Here is an 18,870-nt window from a genome sequence, read left to right as displayed (position 1 = left end):
AAGGCACTACATCCAGGAAACAAGAATAGGGGGCTTTAAGGAAGCAATGGCTCAGGATGATATATTAGCAAGTATCAGAGTTGAAATAAAAAATCCTACAGTCAGAAAAAACCCACAGAGGCATGATGGGCAGGGAATGACCAGAGAAGCAGGAACACACGGAGGCTTCCAGGGAGAGGTGGCCCCTGACCTGTAGGCTGCCCTCTCCCCAGAGGAGTGACCAGAGAGGGCAAACCACAGAGAGAGAGGTCACCAACCAACAGCAGCCCGACAAGGAAAAGAGTGTAACCTCATATACTGAACTAAATGTGCCCAATGAGCGCAGCCCAAAGCCCACCCATGACACAGAGCTGGGAGGGGTGGCATCTGGACACCTGTCGCCCACGACCCCTGGGGAGCCAGTTGAGGAGGTGACCTTGTCGTGTCCTTCTTCTGATGGCTGAGGAGAAACAGGGCCATGAAATCCAACAGAACTGAAGCTAGAGGATTTCAAGTATTATTACACGGATGCTGAATCCCATGGAGGAAGGTCCCGCCCCACCCAACCTCTCAGAGTGGAGCTCCCTGGCCTGTGACTTTGTGTCACATCTCAGAAGCGAGACCAGAGGTGGATGATACCACCCTTTAGTGCTGAGCTGGGGAAGAACAGAGCCACCTCCAGTGCCCTCAGCACTCAGAACAGTGGCGGACACACCAGACACCCAGCACAAGTGGAGAAAATTAACTCCTCCTGCAGACCTTGAGGACAGAGACCCCTACAATGAGAGCAAATAGAAAGCCACAGAAGAGCCACCAAGCATATGCTTGGTAAGGGGAGCTGGGGCCCAAGAGATCTACAGACAAGCTCTAAACCAGGCAAGAAAGGATGAAGAGGAAAAAACCCTGAGACACAGAAAGGACAGACAGTTGACCCTTGAACTATGCAAGGGCTAGGGGCACTGGTCCCCACACAGTTGAAAACCCACCTTTAAGCTTTGACTCCCCAAAGGCTTCACTACTAACAGATTGCTGTTGACTGGAAGCCTTATGTATAACATACGCAGTCAAGTTGTACATATTTTCTATGTTTTATGCTATTATATACTGTATTACAATACGGTAAGCTACAAATCCCAGGAAGAAAATCCTAAGGAAGAGGAAATGCAGTTCCTCTTCACTGAATGGAAATGGATCACCATAAATGTCTTCATCCTCATGGTCGCCATGTTGAGTACGCTGAGAAGGAGGAAGGAGAGGAAGGGTTGGTCTTGCCGTCTCAGGGTGGCAGAGGTGAAGGAAAATCCATGTACAGGTGACCTACGCAGTGCAAAGTCAGCTGTACTTTATACCATAGAACACTTATTAAGAATAGGAATTCAATGGAACTAGGACTCAAAGGGAAAAAGATAAAAGAGGACTATAGAAATATGGAAGGGAATTTGGAGACCAAAAACAACATCATTGTAAGGCTAACATGTGAACAGCAAAGTACTGACATAGAAGGTTCAAGATAATCAAAGACTGTAGTTCTTAAGATGAAGAAATTAAAGTAGCTAAACAAAACGTAATGAATACATAAGACAGACAATGATGACTACATCTCTGAACTGGGACATGAAGATTTAAGCCTATTGAGCTAGGGTGGGCACACTTGTTCTGTAAAGGGCCAGTGAATAACTTAGGCTTGAGGGCCACACTCATGCCACAACTCTACCACTCTAGGCAAAAGCAGCCCCAGGCCGGGTGCAGTGGCTCACGCCTGCAATCGCAATCCCATCACTTTGGGAGGCCGAGGCGAGTGTATCACCTGAGGTCAGGAGTTTGAAACCAGTCTGGCCAATATGGTGAAACTCTGTCTCTACGAAAAATACAAAAATTAGCCGGGCACGGTGGCAGGCACCTGTAGTCCCAGTTACTCAGGAGGCTGAGGCGGAAGAATCTCTTGAACCCTGGAGGCAGAGGTTGCAGTGAGCCAAGACTGTGCCATTGCACTCCACCTGGACGACAAAAGCAAAACTCTGTCTCAAAAAAAAAAAAAACAGCAGCCTCAGACCACATGGAATCCAATGGGCGGGGTTCCCTGAGAATTTTATTATAAATACAGGTAATGGGCTGGGTCTGACCTAAGGGCCATATTTCACCAACTCCGGTTCTAGATTTAAAGAGCGCACCAAGTGCCCAGCAATGTGATATGGAAAAAGACCAAACTAAGACACATCAGCATGACATTTCATGACATCAAAGATAAAGAAAAGTTTCGAAAAGCTTCCAGAGAAAAACACAGTTCACATACAAATAAGAACGGCACTAGACTTCTCAGAAAAGCTGGCAGCGAGAAAACAAAGTTGTGATGTGAACATTCTCGGTGACAAATTCCAAGCTAGATTTTCACACCCAGCCAGGATATCATTGGACACAATGAGTCCAAAAATTCACCCCACGTAGCTCAGGAAGTCATTAAAAAGGTGTCCATCCCCTGAAACCAAAACACAGGAGTAAGCTGAAGAGGACAAGAACAGGAGAGACAGCAGGCAGGTGGCTGCGAGCCAGATCCACTTCCCCGGTGGAGGTTTCAGGGATCCAGGTCCCTAGAAGCTGGGCAAGGGAAACCCCACGCTGTAAGCTGTCACGGCCCTGACCCGGCATAACATCACTGACAGTCGTGATATCAGCACAGATGACAGAACCAAATGCCAATGTCACCAGCAATGGTGAGATCTGGGAGAGGACACAGGGAAACACAAGGTAAACAGAACCCACGAGTGTCACCACAAGCTGTCACTCAGAAACACAGCTCTGCCACCAGGCGGGGGCCTTGAACCCCTTGTCCCTGCGGAGGGAGAAGGGTCACTAGGTGGCCCACTTGGGAGGTGCCCACCTAGAGACGCCTCTGCTCTGATATGGTAGGCGGGCACCCAGGCCTCCCCTGGATGAGTCGCTGAACCATCCCTGGGTGTCGAGCCGAGTCCTCCTCTGGGTGCTGGGCCCTGGGTGAGCTTCCCCTGGGTGTCTATCCCAAGCGGAATCTCCTGGGTGCCTGACCCTGAGTGCCAGTCGCTGGCCCACCCTCCCTTGAACTTCCACACCATCCCGGCCCTCCCCGGGTGCCCACCTCCCACGCCTTCTGCAGGCCACGGGCGCCCGCCTTTCCCCTGGGTGCCCGCCCGCAAGCGCCCTCCCCGCACGCGCTCACCCGTACAAGATAACATCATAGAGTGTCCGGCCCTGCACGTTCAGGAAGTGGGCGTAGCCCGCGCACGCAGGAGGCGGGGCCCCCCAGGCAGCGGGATCCGGAAGCGGCAATTCATTGGTCAGCAGCCCTAGCAGGAAGGGCGCCGCGTCGGGGCCGCGCACGCGCAGCAGGGTGCGCCCATCCAGCCGGAAGCAGGCCCAGGTCGCTCCGGCCGTTGGGTCGCCACCAGGACTGCGGAAGCTGTGGGCCCGGCGGCACCTTGGGGCCGCGCGCAGCCACCAGCGCCAGGCCGGGCCGCCGCGCCCCGGAGCCGCGCCTCGAAGCAGCGCCGCGGCCGCCATCTTGGACAAGAGTGCGGCAGCGGGAAGGGCCCAAGGAAGCAGGAGGGGCGGGTGCCACAGCGGCCCCTGGCGGCGGCCGCCGGGGGGAGGTGGGAAGGGGCGGGCGCAGAGTGCGTGCGTGAGGGGTGAACGAAACGTGCGTGCTTGAGGGGCGGAGCAGTGCGAGTCGCGGCCAACAGAGCGTGGGTGCGTCAGGAGCAGGTCCGCCTGCACTGGAAGGGGCGGGCGGGGCGAGCGTGGCTGCTGGGTGGGTGGGGCGTGCGTGGGGGGCGGAGCATCGTGCGCGGGGTGTGTTTCGGGGCGGGGGGCTCGGCCTATCCGTCAGCACGCAGGCTCCACCCTCGGTAGGTAACGAGATTTCTGGCCACCTCTTAAGCGCTTTCCTGTGTCCCATTCCGTGACATGCCTCGCTTTCACCCACCCGTGTCGGGCACCGCCACCAATCTCGAGAACCTCTTCATCCTCCCAACCTGAAACTCCCCGTTAAACACCCACTTCCCAGCCCCATTGTACCCTCTGGTTCCATGAGCATGCCTCCTCTAGGGACTTCACAGGAGTAGAATCCTACGGGATTTGTCCTTTGCGACGGCTTATTTAACTCAGCATCGTATTCTCAAAGTCCATCCACGGTCTAGCATGTGTCAGCTTTTTTTTTTTTTTTTTTTTTTTTTTTTGTGAAGACAGGGTCTTGGTTACGTTGCCCAGGCTGATCTCAAGCAATCCTCCCGCCTCAGCTTCTTGAGTAACTGGAACTACAGTTGCGAGCCACCAGGCCAGCTAATTTTTGTATTTTTTTTTTTTGTAGAAACGGTCTCCCCATGTTGTCCAGGCTGGTCTTGAACTCCTGGGCTCAAGTGATTGACTGGCTTCGGCCTCCCAAAATGCGGGGATTACAGGCGTGAGCTACCGCGCTTGGCCGCTTCCTCTTTTTATAAGGGTACCTACTAGTTCGCCAGCTGTCCACATGTGATTGTTGTGTCATTTTTTCTTCTTTATTTGCTGGACAATTGGGACATCAGCTGCAGGTGGCAGGAGACTCCATCCCCAAGTGACTCCACGGATAAGGACAGGCACCATCCAGCCCACAACCCCTCCACACCCCTAATCAATGTGACATGACGAGACACAATCACAGCTTCCAATCACATCCTTGGTAACTTCCACTTTTTTCAGGCCAGGGTCACCCCCATCATGTGTCTGTAGTCCTCTTTTAGTGCAGGACTCCAAGCTCCCACGGAGCCCAACCTGTCCTGCAGGACGTCCTTCCAATGATTCTCATCTTCTCTTCACAGCTGAACTCACAGAGGACAGTTTAGGCAGGAACTGCACACTGCTATGACATATCCACCCCACTGTGCTTTCTTGAGGAGTGATGTCCCATGCCCCCTGCTGAGCAGCCCTGTACAGTGGCCACTTTCCCTGGTAGTAGGTGATGCATCTACACGGTGGCCCCAGCAGCCTTCAGCCCTAGAGTCTGCCCTAGTCCAAGCCATCCCCATCTCTCTGGCCTCCATTGGCCCATGCACCCTGTTGCATTCCCCTCTCCATAGCCCTCAACTCAAAGCACCAAAGAAACTTTATTCAATGTGTCTTTACGGTGCAGAGGCCTGGCAAGCAGAGGTCTTTGTATAGCTGTTGAATAAAAAAATTCCTCGTGATGCATAGTAACATCAGTGAGGAAGATTGCACCAAGGCGCATCATGTGGTGTGGGGCCCTGCCTGGCAGCCTTGGTGGAGATGGAGCTCAACCCCAACACAGCATGGGAGGGGGCGGAGAAGCCGAGGAGCAGCGTGGGGTCAGTGGGTGGGAACGACTAAGGAGACATCAGGGCTGAGGGGTCTGGCTAAACCCACCTCACAGGGTCCTTGCTCTAGGCAGGCAGGGTGATCAGACGTCACCAGGGGAGGGTGGAGGATGAGGGACCCAATCAGATGTCATGGAGGGTGAGATATCCAGGCTGTGGTGGTCTGGCTAAACTGATTCAGTAGGGCTCTTACTAAAACTGGATTTTCCAAGCAAGTGCCCACACATGGGCCTAGGAGAAGGTTCCGGATCCTGGCAGGAGTTTGGCCAAGCAGAGAATCCCTGCCATAGCTCCCTGCTGTGTCCCGAGGGCCTGGGCCAGCACCCAACATGCCTTAGGGGCTCAGGTGACATTGGGAAGTCAGCGAATTCCCGCAGGCCCTGGACGTGGCCATGGAGGCCCTGCCGTTAGTCCACTCCCTTCACTGCAGCTTCCTCATCCCTGGAGCTCCTACTTGCCCTTCTGAACCCTCCTCACAGCATCCCTACCTGCCCCAAGCCCTGTGAGGCCCCGGATCCCTGCCTGCCCAACCAGGCGAGGGTCAGGGCATGGTGAGGGGCCTGGAGAGAATCAGCCAGGTCCCCCAAGGTCCCTGGGCCTCAGTCCCCCGCCAGCCGCCAGCTTCCTGACTGAGATAGGCCAGGCCTAGAATGTGCTCCCTAGCCACTGGCTATAGCCACCACCCCTTCCTCTGTCAGAGCCTCGCGTTCCTGAGGGTGACCCGGTACCCCCACCTCCCCCGGGCAGCCCCATATGGACAGAGCAGAAGGCAGGCAGGATGAAACCTGGGGCAGGGGGTGGCGCGGACAACACTCACAGGCAGGGGTCGAATTCCTCTAGCCTCACGTCAGCCTGGTCCTCAGCCAGAGGAGGAATTTGCTTCCACCCCTGCACAGGCAGCAGGAAAGGCGTGTGGCAACCTGGTGCCCCGGGCCGGGCCCACTGGCTTCCAGTCTGTCCTGCCTAGGCCCCCCACCACAAGGAAGCTGCCACCACCATCAGGGGCCTCTTCAGTTCAAATGGACTCAAAGGAAACAAAAGAGAGCTTTCAGCTCCAGAGTCCCAGGGGCCACATTCCAGTGCCAGAGCCATGTGAGGCCATAGCTCCAGGCCACCTCCAAGAAGCCTTCTTGGACCCTCTACACCAGCCTGGCCAGCCACCCGGGCTGCTGTTCCCCTTATCAGCAGGCAGGGGACTGGGGCCTGGCACCTGGGGGAGGAAACCCCACCCCTGTCCTGGCTTCAGGGACCAGGCTGCAGCTGGGGCCAGGGGAGTGAGAACTGGAAAATGTCTGGGCGTGAGGGTGGCAGCCCCTGCTTCCCAGGTACTGTGGGGGTGGGGGTAAGGTGGTTTCCTGTTATTCTCGCCTCAGGGCTTCCTCCCTTCCTAGAGGAAGGAGAGTGCCACTGCCCTATTCTGGGGGAGTCTCTGAGCAGATGGCCCCTCACCCCACTATGCACACCCATGAGCAGCCGAGAGTTTTGGCTGAGGTTGTGGAAACGGATGGAGGTGAGACGTGGAGTCCCATCCCGCCAGCCTGCTCCAGCACCGCCTGCTCTGGCTCTGTCCTGCTGTGTATAGGGCTGGGCCCACCAGTGACCCCCCCCCCCCCCCCCACCAACCTGCCCTAGAGCTCAGAAGATGCAGGGCAGAGGAGGGAGGGGGACTGTGGTGTCAGCAGTGCCAGGCTCAGCTCATCACCATCGTGGCCACCTCAGGTGGCTGGGGAAACCAAGGCATGGGTTTTCTAAAAGTGACGGAGAAGCGCCAGGAGTGTGGGATGGGTTTAGCCTTTGGGGGTCCGCAGACTGGAGCAACTAAGATATCACATCCCACTGTAGTGGGAGACGCCGGCTGTAGTGCTTGGTGGTGTGGGGCTCAGGCATGACATTGTGGGAATGTTCAGATTATCAAGGACTTGGTCTTAGAGGGAGGACTAGCAGATGGCGTGGAGGCTGGGGCTTGCACAGCCTTTCCTGGCTAGGGCCGTGCCACTGGGAGGGTGTAGTAACAGAGCCTACGCCCACCAGCAGATGCTTACAAACCTGACATGGCCCACCTACCCCCAAGTCTCCAAGAAGGGAGCTCTGTCCCCAGGGTCCCGTCTCCCCTTCTCTTGTGACAATCCAGCTTCCCAGGGGGCATATACCCTCTAATACTGGCAGAATTGTCCCCTCAAAACTCCTGTGTTGAAGTCCTAACCTCCAGGAACTTCAGAATGTGGCTATAATTGGAGACAAAGCCTTTAAAGAGATGATTAAGTTAAAATGAGTTCATTGGGGTGGGTCCTAATCCACGGTGGCTGGTGTCCTTAAAAGAAGAGGAGATTAGGACACAGATGCACACAGAGGGACAGCCGTGTGAGAACACAGCGGGGAGATGGCATCCATGGGCCAAGGAGGGAGGCTGCAGGAGGAACCAGGCGTGCCCTCACCTTAATCTTGGCCTTCCCTTTTAGGACTGTGAGATAATCAGTGTCTGTTGTTTAAGGCACCCAGTGCATGGTGTGGTGTTATGGCAGTCCCAGTGGGCACACCCTCCAAGTTAGAGATCATTTCCAGCTTCCCTCAAAGCTGGGGTGCCCTTTGAACAGCTCTGGCTGAGGGATGTATACTAGCCAGGGTTCTCCAAAGAAACAAAACCACAGGAAATATAGACATAGATACTATATACTATTTTTATATCTACATTTAGATATATAGCCAAAGACTAAAGTTTCCGAAAGAAGAAGCAGTACTGCCTCCAGTCCACCTGTGATGGCTAATTTTATTTTCTTTGAGACAGGGTCTTGTTCTGTTGCCCAGGCTGGAGTGCAGTGGTGCAATCACAGCTCACTGCAACCTCTACCTCCCTAGCTCGAGTGATCCTCCCACCCCAGCCTCCTGAGTAGCTGGGACCACAGGTGCACACCACCACGCCCAGCTGCTTTTTAATTTTTTGTAAACATGGGGACTGTGTTGCTCAGGCAGGTTTTGAACTCCTGGGCTCAAGTGATGCTCCCACCTCAGCCTCCCAAGGTGCTGGGATTACCGATGTGAGACAGTTCCTGGCCTGTGATGGTTCATTTTATGTGTCTATTTGACTGGGCCACAGGGTTCCCAGATATGGGGTCACACATTATTCTAGGTATGTTTGGGCATTTCCAGATAACACTAAGACTTGAATAGATGGACTGAAGAAAGCAGATTGGCCTCCCAATGTGGGTGGCCTCATCTGATCAGGCAAAGGCCTGAACAGAACGAAAGGTGGAGGAAGGGTGAGCCATGCACAGTTGCCCAGCATGGCTGGACACCACGGCCCCCCGCCACAGGGACCTGGCCTCCCCCGTGATGGCACCACCAGCAGCACAGCCCCAAACCTTCCTGTCTTGGAGAGGCTCCTGGTGTGTCCCCACTGGAGTGGACACCTGTTGGGGTTGGTGTTTGCTTTTCTTCCCTGAGGCTGCACTTTCAGCATTGCTGTCCCGTGGCTCCATGAGTCGGGGCTCACCTGGGCCCAGAGGTCAGCCAGGCAAGCCCCAGAAAGGAGAGGGACTCAGTTTGCAGTTGGCATCTGCCTGGAGTCGGGCTTAGGTGAGACTCAGGGCTCAGCCTGGGCTTGAGTCTTGGCTGGGGGACAACACGGAGAGAGGGGTATGCAGCCCAGGAGGGGCAGCCGGCCAGGCTGCACCAGGCCTAAGGGAGGCTGGGGGATAGCCAGTCACCTGGAGTGTGCTCCAGGGACTAATAAGCCCCCTGGCCCCCCGCCAAAGCCACCCCTGCAGGCTCTGGCCGACGTCCTCGTCATGACGGGGCCTGAGACAGCCATCCTCCATCCACAGGGCTGCGGCCCAACCTGAGGCTCTGAGTGTGTGCTTTCTTTCTCACTATCAGTACACTCCACCCAGTCCCACCCACCCCTGCCCCTGGCACGCTGCCTGGCACCGACCAGGCTCCGAGTGTTATCTGACAAGCTACAGGGGCTCGTCTGTGACCATACTCCCCTGCCTGTCCCTGGGGAGGGGTCTCTTCTCCCAGCCAGCCTGGAGCTAAGCCATGTCTCCCCATGTGGTAGCCATGCACACACACCCATGCATACACACATTAGCATACACCCAGACATGCACACAATGCACATACGTGTGCATGCAGTCACACACATAGCCACACGTGCACATGCATACACATGCACATGCATACACATGCACACACAAGGTTATAAACAAGTTAGTTTTATTTTACTCCCTTTCTTCTTGAGGCTGGGTCTGAATTAGGGAGGAGGGCAGACAGGCCACAGACAGGAACCCCAGAGCCCCATTCCCACAGCATGGAGCCCCCAGGCCCTGACCACCACCCATTGGGTCCAAGCTGCAGGGCATGGTCAACATCTTTGCAGAACTTCAAGTCTCCCAGAGGAAGGGAAGGCCGGCATCGCAGAAGCTCAAAGAGGGTGTGGTCCTGTCCACCCCAGGCTCCCAGCTCCCAGTCTGTCTCAGTTTGGGGCTGGGAGGGGGAGGGCTGAAGGAGCCCCATTCCTTGTTCAACAGAGCCCTCCCTGTTGCAGGGAATGGGGACACGCACCCCCGCACTCCCACCAACTGATGCCCATACCAGGCACCCTAGGGCCTCCATGGCTTGCTGCAGGGAAGCTCAAAGGGAAGAGCTGGCATCCCAGAGGATGTATTCCAGCTCAGGACAGGGGTGGAGTCAATGCCCCAGCCCCCCTGGGGTTCAGACCACAGCAGAGGGTCCTTCCTGGCTCCTAGACCCTCTCTCCAACCCACCTTGGCCCCAGTGGTGAGCAAGCCAGAGCACTCCTCTGCTGCTTTCAGCCCCTTCCCTGAGCAGCCTGGCTGCCCCTCTGGGCAGAGTCTGCCTGAGACCTCCGGCTGAGGAGAAGGGGTCACAGATTTCCACCGGAGCCCCCCAACCCTCCTCCTTCCTGGCCCAGCTCGCAAGCCAGCGCCCTCAGATCCACACGGTGGTCTTCCCGTCCCTGCTGCTGGCACTGCCCTTCTCGGAGCCAGCCCTGGGCTTGGCTCCTGGCCGCTCGTGGGTGCCAGGCCGGCCCTGCTCCCCCACGGTGCCCGCAGAGGTAGCACTGCCCGTCCCGGACGTGGGGGCGCCTGCCCTGGGGGGCCCCCGGGAGGCCGCAGGGAGGCCGACACACGGCGAACTGTCCCGGTCGCGGTCCCCAGCTGCTGACCCATCCCGCAGCGCCTGCAGGGCCAGGTTTGCCAGGTTCTGGTCGTGCGCCCGAGCGCGCTCGGTCGCCCGCACTACCAGGCTGTAGTCGGGCGGGCAGGCCAAGCCAGCTGCAGCAGCAGGGAAGGCGCAAGGCGGGGGCCGCGGCGCGGGGGCGGGGGCGGGGGCGGAGGCCGGGGGACTGCGACGGCCGCGCACAGCGTCCTGCGCGCTGCCCAAGCCCAGGTGGGCCATCTCGCAGAGGTTGAGGAGTAGGCACAGGCAGCTGACCACGTACATAACCAGGAGGAAGACCGTCTTCTCAGTAGGGCGCGACACGAAGCAGTCCACCACATGCGGGCAGGGCTGGCGGCTGCAGGGAAAGAACGGCCGCACCTCAAAGCCGTACAGCAGGTACTGGCCCACCAGGAAGGCCACCTCGAAAGCTGCCCTGGCCACCAGCTGGGCCACGTACACGCGCATCAGGCCCTCCCGCTGGATGCGCCTCCGCCCATCGTGTTGCCCGGCCGTGCCCCGGGTCCCCGTCGCCTTGCAGTCAGCGCCGGCCCCCTTAGTTAAGCACGCCTCCTCTGCGCCGGCTTCCTCCGCTTCCTCGCCGGCGCCCTCGGCTGCTCCCGTCTCCTCCTCCTCCTCCTCCTCCTCGCCCAGGCCCAGCATGGGCTCCTCCTCGCCCAGGTCGGCTGGCTCAGGCCAGCCGGCGTGCGGGGGCGGCAGGTGCGCTCGGGGCGCGCGGCGGGGTCCCGGGCGGCGGCGGAGGGCGCGGCGCCGCTCCTGCTCAGACGCACGGGCCAGGCGGTGCACGGCGTAGCCCAGGTACATGACCGAGGGCGTGGAGATGACCACGATCTGGAAGACCCAGAAGCGCACGTGCGACAGGGGCGCGAAGGCGTCGTAGCAGACGTTGTCGCAGCCTGGCTGCCGCGTGTTGCAGGTGAACTTGGCCTGCTCGTCCGAGTAGATGGCCTCGCCGCCCACAGCCGTCAGCACTATGCGGAAGACCACCAGCACCGTGAGCCACACCTTACCCACGAAGGTGGAGTGGTTGTGGATCTCCTCCAGCAGCCGCGTCAAGAAGCTCCAGCTCATGTTGGTCATAGGGGCAGGCGGGCGGGTCCTGTGGGGCAGAGTGGGGGTCAGCCAGGGGCCTGCACTTAGGGGCCCATGGCGCTCAGAGCTCAGAGCTGGGGCTCCAGGCTTGCCTTGCGGCTGGCCCCTCTGCTTACACAGCCGATGAGGTGGAGCTTGCCACCTTAAACGGAAGTGGAAGGCCCCACCTGATCCACCGCTGCTTGTGCAGATGCAGGGCCCCAGCTGGGTGAACTGCCTTCAGGAGGCAGATGGGGACACTGAGGCAAGCACCACTCAAGTGTGGGGACTGGTGGTCTCAGTGTCCGCTGCACCCATGGCCACCAGCCCAGCCCCAGCCGCATCCAGGTTGTTGGAGAGGGTCCCACAGGCAGAGGGTCCCCAGCCTGCCTAACTACTCAATCCTTCCTGGCCCCTCCAGCTCCCTAGACCCCAAGACCCTGTGACCCCATTGGCTCCCACCCTGCAGCCCCATCGGCCTTCAGTCCTTCACAGCCCCCCGTGCCTGCCCACCATCAGATCCCAGACCCCAAAGTGCCACCAGTCCACAATTCCCATAGCCCCTCGGCCCCCAGAGGCCCTGCTCAGCTTCCCTCCACATCCTGGACAGGGGTCGTCAGGGTCCCTCCGCCTCCGCAAAATCCTTCATCCTCCCTCCAGACCCCGGCTGGTCCCGCTGCCCTTTTCAGGTGCGCAGGGTTCCAGGGCCCGCCCAATCTAGGTTCTTGGTCCTCCATGATCTCAACCCAGACCGTCCCCAGCTGGGGTCAGGATGAAGCCAGGCGTCCATCCAGGAGGGACGGTGTCCAGCGAGGTTATATACCCAGTGATGCAAGCCCACACTCAGCACCTGCGACCCTCAGAGACAGCTATGCCGCAGGTCAGCCAAGCCCAAGGTGGGCAAGTGCCCCCAGGAGAGGGCTGTGCAGCAGGGACTGTGCTCCAAGGAGGGAGAGCTCCTACAGCTCCCCTGCCCACCCTCTCCTGGCGGTTTCCCCGGGGCCAGTACCTGCTCCTGGGTCGCTGGGGCAGGAGACCCCTTAGCTCCCTCTGCCTCTGGCCCTCTCCCTGTACCTGGCCTGGGAGGCAGCGGCGGCAGGTGTGGGACCAGCAGCAGTCGCTGGTGAGGCTCCCGGCCTCTTTATGCAGCTGAGGCGTCCCCACCCGGGGCAGGAAGAGGGGGCAGTCAGGGTTCCTGGGGAAGTGGCCCTGCTTCCTCACATCTGTGCAGTACCCCTCAGAGCCACACACATTCACATGGGCACACACACTCAGATACATATCCACAGACACAAGTACACATGCACACACATGTGCACATGCATGAACACGCACAATGCATATGCAGATACACATGCACACACACATGCATACACATACACATGCACAGATACACATGCAAACAGGGTTAATGCAAACACAGATGTGTATGTGCAAACTATCACCAGTGTACATCCACAGACATGCCTATTTGCACTCACATGCAGACACACATGTATGAAAACACGGCACATACACACTTGTGCATATGCACACATATGCAGACATATGTATGCACAACCACATACACATATATGCACACACATGCAAACAGACCCGTGCACTCACACACACATGTGATCAGGCACACACATATGCACAGGCTGGCACACTCCAGCCCTGGGGCCACCTCCCTTATCCCCCTGGCTCTGGTAGGCAGGGCACCCCTCCCTCCCCGCCTGACCCATCACAGCAGGCTGAGGCTCACTGATTCCAGCCCGACAGGAACCTGAGACAGAGCAGGCTCAAAGGAGAGATGGGGCAGGAGGCCTTCGGCCTGCCCAGCTGTGTGGGGGCAATATTGAACAAATAGCTCTCTGGGGGCAGCCTGCAGTAATGGCGCCTGCCATTGCCCGTGGCGTGAGCACTCATTGTGGCTGACTGCCGAGTGGCTTCCTTGATTCAGCTGAGGAAATGGCGCCATCGGCTCAGCTCTGGTGACCACCGTGGCTCGGCCCTGGGCTGATGTGCCCTGGTGTCTGAGAGCTGGCGCTTTGCTCTGGGGTGCTGTGTCACTTGCACCCACATAGTGGTCCTGGGAATGGCCTGGAAGAACCCAGGTCCTGGTCTGAGGGTCACGCCTATGGGGACTCCCAGATCCACACCTCCAGCCCGTAATTCTCTCCTGGGCCTGCTTCTATCCCCAATATGGGCACTCAGATGCCCAGCAGGCACAGCCAGTGCCAGAGGGCCACACCTAAATGCCATTCTGCCCTGCAGAGCAGCTTCTCCACCCCAGCCAATCCTGAGCCTGCCCCCCCCACCCGGCTCCGCCTGCAGGGCCTCAGGCATTTCACTCCTTGCCTGCAAGCCTGGGGAGCATTAGGACGCCTACCCAGCAGGCCTCCTGCCCCGCCCGTGACTCCTAACCAGAGCAAATGCCGCGGCCTCGCCTGCCCCAGTGCCAGGTCCCCTGCCCCCACTCCACACCTGGCTCCAGATATCCCCTCGTGTGCTCTGCCCATGGCTCCCACACTGGCTGGAGCCCACTCCCACCAGGAACCTTTGCTGCCTGGCCCCGCCACACACACATGCACAGGCGCACACACATGGGTTCAGCCCTTCCCTGAGGCTGTCGCTGTGTCACGGCCTTCCACATTGCTGGTGACTATTCCATGTGATCACAGCTGGAGACTGCAAGGTGTCTCACAGAGACGGCGGTTTTATAGAAAATATAGATGTGTGAATGCACCTGGGTTCAGACACACACCTTTGCTCTGGCGCCTGCAAAGGCCTCAATGCAAAAACACCCTAGAAGCAAGAACCTACCTGGGGCCCAGGCCTTGGTTCCTACCTCTACTCCCAATCACAGGAATCAGGAACCCCTAGTGGGGGACTGGCAGACCCTAGGGCTGGGGCTGCGAAAGTACAGGGGAGCCTGGAGTAAACTGCAGTGTCAGAGAGGAAGTCCGTGCAAGCAGCACCTGCATGTACAGCGCCCAGTGCCTGAGACTGGATCCCCTCTAAGCAGTAAAAGAAATCAAGTAGTCTTGTGTTACAGATTACAGACTGACATAGATTAGAAGCCAAGGTTCCTGACTGAATGTATAACCAAATGGGGGACAGGAGACAGCTCCCCTGTGCACAGTCAATCCAAAGCAGCCATGTGGACACCCTGTACTGGAGGGGAGCGTGACCCCCAGCCCCACCTCTGGGCTGCACCTAGTAACCTGGCTTCAGAGGGTGTGGGAGGGAGAGGGGGAGAACGCCTCTGCAGCACGCATCCTACACCAACCCTGGCCAGGCAGCCAAGGTGCCATCACAAGCGTCGTGGATGGTGTGGATGCTTCACAGCATCTCATGGGAAGGTTACATCAACTCCATGGTCTTCCTCTCAAAATCCATCCCCCTGAGGACTCATAAGGAAACATGAGGCTAAAAGGGATCCCACCCAAGGGGCATCCTACAGAACATCTGGCCAGTGTTCATCCAGACAGTGAGGACATCCCATACAAGGAGACCCAGGAGTTTGCCGCAACCAAGAGGAGCCCAGGGAGACACGGTGACTGATGCCATGTGGGATCCACGGTGGGGCAGAAAAGGAGCCAGAGGGGAGAGGCAAGGACATCTGCATACAGCAAGGACCTCAGTTAATCCCAGCTCATGGATATTGGTCCATTCATTATGAGGAGCATGTCACGCTAATGCAAGACGTCAGCAACGGGGAAACTGGGTGTGGGGTCTATAAGAAGTCTGCACTATCCTCACAACATTTCTGTAAACCTTTTTTTTTTTTCTTTCGAGATGGAGTCTCACTCTGTCTCCCAGGCTGGAGTGCTGTGGCCGGATCTCAGCTCACTGCAAGCTCCGCCTCCCAGGTTCACACCATTCTCCTGCCTTAGCCTCCCGAGTAGCTGGGACTACAGGCGCCCACCACCATGCCCAGCTAATTTTTGAAGTTTTTTAGTAGAGACAGGGTTTCACCGTGTTAGCCAGGATGGTCTCTATCTCCTGACCTCGTGATCCCCCTGCCTCGGCCTCCCAAAGCGCTGGGATTACAGGCGTGACCAACCACGCCCAGCCATTTCTGTAAATCTTACTGAGCTCAAGCAATTCTCCCACCTTGGCCTCCTGAGTAGCTGGGACTACAGGCACATGCCACCATGCTGGAAATTTTTATTTTATTTTTTTAAGAAATGTGGTCTTAATACAAAAATTAGCCAGGCATGGTGGTGCACTTGTAGTTCCAGCTACTCGGGAAATTTAGGTGGGAGAATCGCTTGAACCCAGGAGGGGAAGATGGCAGTGACCCGAGATCACACCACTGCACTCGAGCCTAGGTGACAGAGCAAGACCTTATCTTTTTTTTTTTTTTTGATGGTAGCCCCCTACCCTGATGCCCAGAGCTCAGCTCTGTGGTGGCAGCTCCCGTACCTGTCCTCCATGTCCCTGCCTGAGCCCCCAGCTGCCTGTCCTGGACAGCCCAGGCCCTGGAATAGTGCTGCAGGATGAGGTTGTCAGCAGGGGTTTGTGGAGGCCCTCATGAGGAGAGGGGAGGGGTGCTGGCCTCCAGGGAGCCAGGCCCGGGATTTGCAGACTATGTGCACACAAGTCCAAGAGATCTCACCCCAAAGCTACACCTCCAGGGTGCCCAGAATGAGGATTGGTGGGGAGGGGCTTCAGCTTGGTCAAAGAGCTGGAAGCACCCTTGGGCTTCGAAGTCTGGGAGGAGGGAGCTGCTGGGGTTAGGAATGTATGTCAGGGCGAGGTAGGGGGTGACCACAGGAGGCCAGCAGCCAGGATGCTGCCTGGCCCAGGTCTCGGAGTGGTGAGGCAGGGTCAGCCCCAGGGAAGGCTGTGGGAAGTAGAGGAGGATGTGGGCATTGGTGGAGGGCCGGGGGCTCACAGGGTTCTCATACTGGGGACCAGGGTCTCACGGGGGCTCGCTACTAGGCCAGGGTGTGAAAGGGGGCCTTACAGTGGGGATGGTCTCACCCTGGTGGCATCAGGGACTCACAGGAAGGGCTTCAAAGGGTGTGCGGCAAGAGCCAAGGGGCTCACCATGGGGGTCTTACAGTGGGGGCCACCTCTGGGAAGGGTTTCAGGGCAAGCAGGCCCAAGCCGAGGCCACCTGTCTGCAAACCGGGCCAGCTCTGACTGGTGTCCTGGTGTCCTGGCACCTTAGGACACCAGTCAGAGCCGGGCCTCCTCCCCCATCAAGCTCCTGCTCATCCTGGGTCTGAACGAGGGTCCTGGAACACGGCAGAACAAGCCCCGCCCTGGCAGGTCTGTAGCACAGGGTCAGGGGCCCAGGTATTTCATTCCATCTCCAGACCCTCCCAGGGCAGGCCACGAAGCGCGGGTGTTTTCTGCAGTTTAGGGCAGCCACCAGACAGGTACCCACGCACACAGTTCACCAGGTGGGACCTTGCGGCAGGCTCCTCCCCTCCCTGAAAATGATGGGACCCCAGCGCTGTCGCTTGTCCACTTAGTCCAAAGCAGATTCCCAGTCCCACTTCCGTGGGGCTCCTGCAGGCACAGTCCCCTCCTTCCCCTGCACTCCACTGCGGGGCCCTGTGTGGGGACGGTCCTCACTCAGAGGGGGTACAGCGCTCACCCACCCTCAGGCCTCAATTTCTTCTCACCCGTGACAGGCCGTAGCCCCCTACCCTGATGCCCAGAGCTCAGCTCTGTGGTGGCAGCTCCCGTACCTGTCCTCCATGTCCCTGCCTGAGCCCCCAGCTGCCTGTCCTGGACAGCCCAGGCCCTGGGATGGTCAGCTCCAAGTGCATCCTCAGTCATGCTCCTCTGGATGCCCTGGTCCAGAGGGAGGTGCAGAGCTTGGCCACCCAGGACCCAAGTCCCAGGCCTGGAACCCCCCCTCCACACCCACTCTGCCCCAGCAGCTCCGTGGCCGGCCTCGCTGTCCTGCCTGTGCAGCTTGTAGGCCCAGTGGGTGTGGGCACCAGCCATCCTCATGCATCCTTCACATGTACACACAGTGGACGCTCCTCCCTCCAACCCTCCACACACAAGCAGTGCACACTCCCACACGCACACTGCTGCCTGAGCTCAACATAGAGCTGGGCTCACACACTCACACTGTCGCACACAGCCGTGAACCCTGCCTATTCAGACTCAGCCTCACCACGTGCCTCCTTCAGGGAGTTCCCCCCAGGCCCAGGAATGCAAGGTGCCCCCACCAAGACCCCAAGTGCCTGCCCACATCATGGCTCCCCTCACATGGCCTGCCACAGCTCCTAAACTGACCAGATCCCCAGGAGCCCAAGAGCATGGGTATGGTGCTCAGGAATGCCAGGGGAGTGAGGGAACACTGAGGAACATGGTGTGGGGGTATGAGTCTATGGGGTCCCCAGCCCCTGCCAGGGCTGTGCACAGGTGCAGCTGGCGAGGCAACATCCAGGCTGGTGCCTCCCCCCCATGGAGCCCTCTTCCCCTTGGGGTTGCTGGCACTGTCAATGTGTGGGCCCTCCTGCAGCCCATTCTCAAGTCCCCTCCCTCGGGGTCCCAAGCAGGTACAGAGCTGTCAGGCCCAGAAGTGAGGGGCTGTTCCTCCCCTGGAGGTGGACCAAGGGGTCAAGTTAGGCCTGGGTCCGGCTGGGAGTGTGTCATCACTGCAGTTTGGACAGCTCCCCCCGGCCAGCCTCCAGGGCTGTTGCAGGCCTGGAGCTGACCACACATCCTCCAGAAACGGAGCCCTGGGGGTATGCATAGTGGGAGTGAGGGGGTGATGCTTACCCCAGCCTCCTAAGCCTGTCCCTGCTCTCCACCTGCTCCCTCAGGGTCCACGAACCCGTCTCTTCCCTCCTGAATGCCCAGCAGCCAGGAATCCTGGGCTCACTGCCATCCAGCTCCGGGATGGGGGCCCCCACGCCTGGGCTGTGGCCTCCCTGTGCAGCAGCCCTGGGGTGCTCCACCCTCCCAGCAGGGTGCGGGCCTCCCACTCCTCAGCCACGCTGCCCCTTCCTTGCACTGAGGGCCTGCTCCAGTACCCCAGGGGGGGCCTCCACCCAGTTAATCACGGCACTGACGAGCACTGGGGATGGCTCCTTGACCACAGGGTCTGCTGCACTTCAGGCCTAGGCTGGGCCCCAGTGCAAGCTTACTGGCTTGTGGTCTTCTATGAAGGAGACTAAGCAGGGCCCCAGGTCTGTCTGTGCAAGGGGCAGGCCAGCCCCCTCACGTCCAGGTGGCCGCTGAGGGTAGGAGAGTGGGCCTGGACACAATGCAGCTGGCTGGTGTTTCAGAGGCCAGCCCTACCGCTGCCTGAGGGGCCCCAGCT

The 18,870-nt window shown here is 58.6% G+C and overlaps 2 protein-coding genes across 9 annotated transcripts in view; both read right to left on the bottom strand.

Moving 5' to 3' along the window:
- The window catches only part of IBA57 (iron-sulfur cluster assembly factor IBA57), a 33,266-nt gene extending 29,666 nt beyond the window's left edge, over positions 1-3,600 (bottom strand). For all 8 annotated transcript variants that reach the window (XR_002729892.1, XR_002729894.1, XR_002729893.2 and 5 more), the window contains exon 1: positions 3,173-3,600. Coding sequence is in view for 5 of the 8 variants with exons in the window: in XM_023203575.1 (XP_023059343.1) it covers positions 3,173-3,513 (341 nt within the window). In the remaining 3 variants the exon portion in view is untranslated. The remainder of the gene's footprint in view (positions 1-3,172) is intronic.
- A 5,913-nt stretch (positions 3,601-9,513) lies between these two features.
- On the bottom strand, positions 9,514-12,672 carry GJC2 (gap junction protein gamma 2). The gene is made up of 2 exons (XM_023203527.1): positions 12,598-12,672; positions 9,514-11,616 (listed from the first exon to the last, which is right to left on the bottom strand). Exon 2 carries the CDS (start codon positions 11,595-11,597, stop codon positions 10,266-10,268), a length of 1,332 nt encoding a protein of 443 aa, XP_023059295.1. The 5' UTR covers positions 11,598-11,616; positions 12,598-12,672; the 3' UTR covers positions 9,514-10,265.
- Between the last annotated feature and the right edge of the window lie 6,198 nt (positions 12,673-18,870).

The sequence above is a fragment of the Piliocolobus tephrosceles genome, chromosome 1, assembly GCF_002776525.5.
Source record: "Piliocolobus tephrosceles isolate RC106 chromosome 1, ASM277652v3, whole genome shotgun sequence".
NCBI classification, from domain to species: domain Eukaryota; kingdom Metazoa; phylum Chordata; class Mammalia; order Primates; family Cercopithecidae; genus Piliocolobus; species Piliocolobus tephrosceles.
Note: the sequence above shows the minus strand (reverse complement) of the source record. Positions and strands in the feature narration are given on the sequence as shown.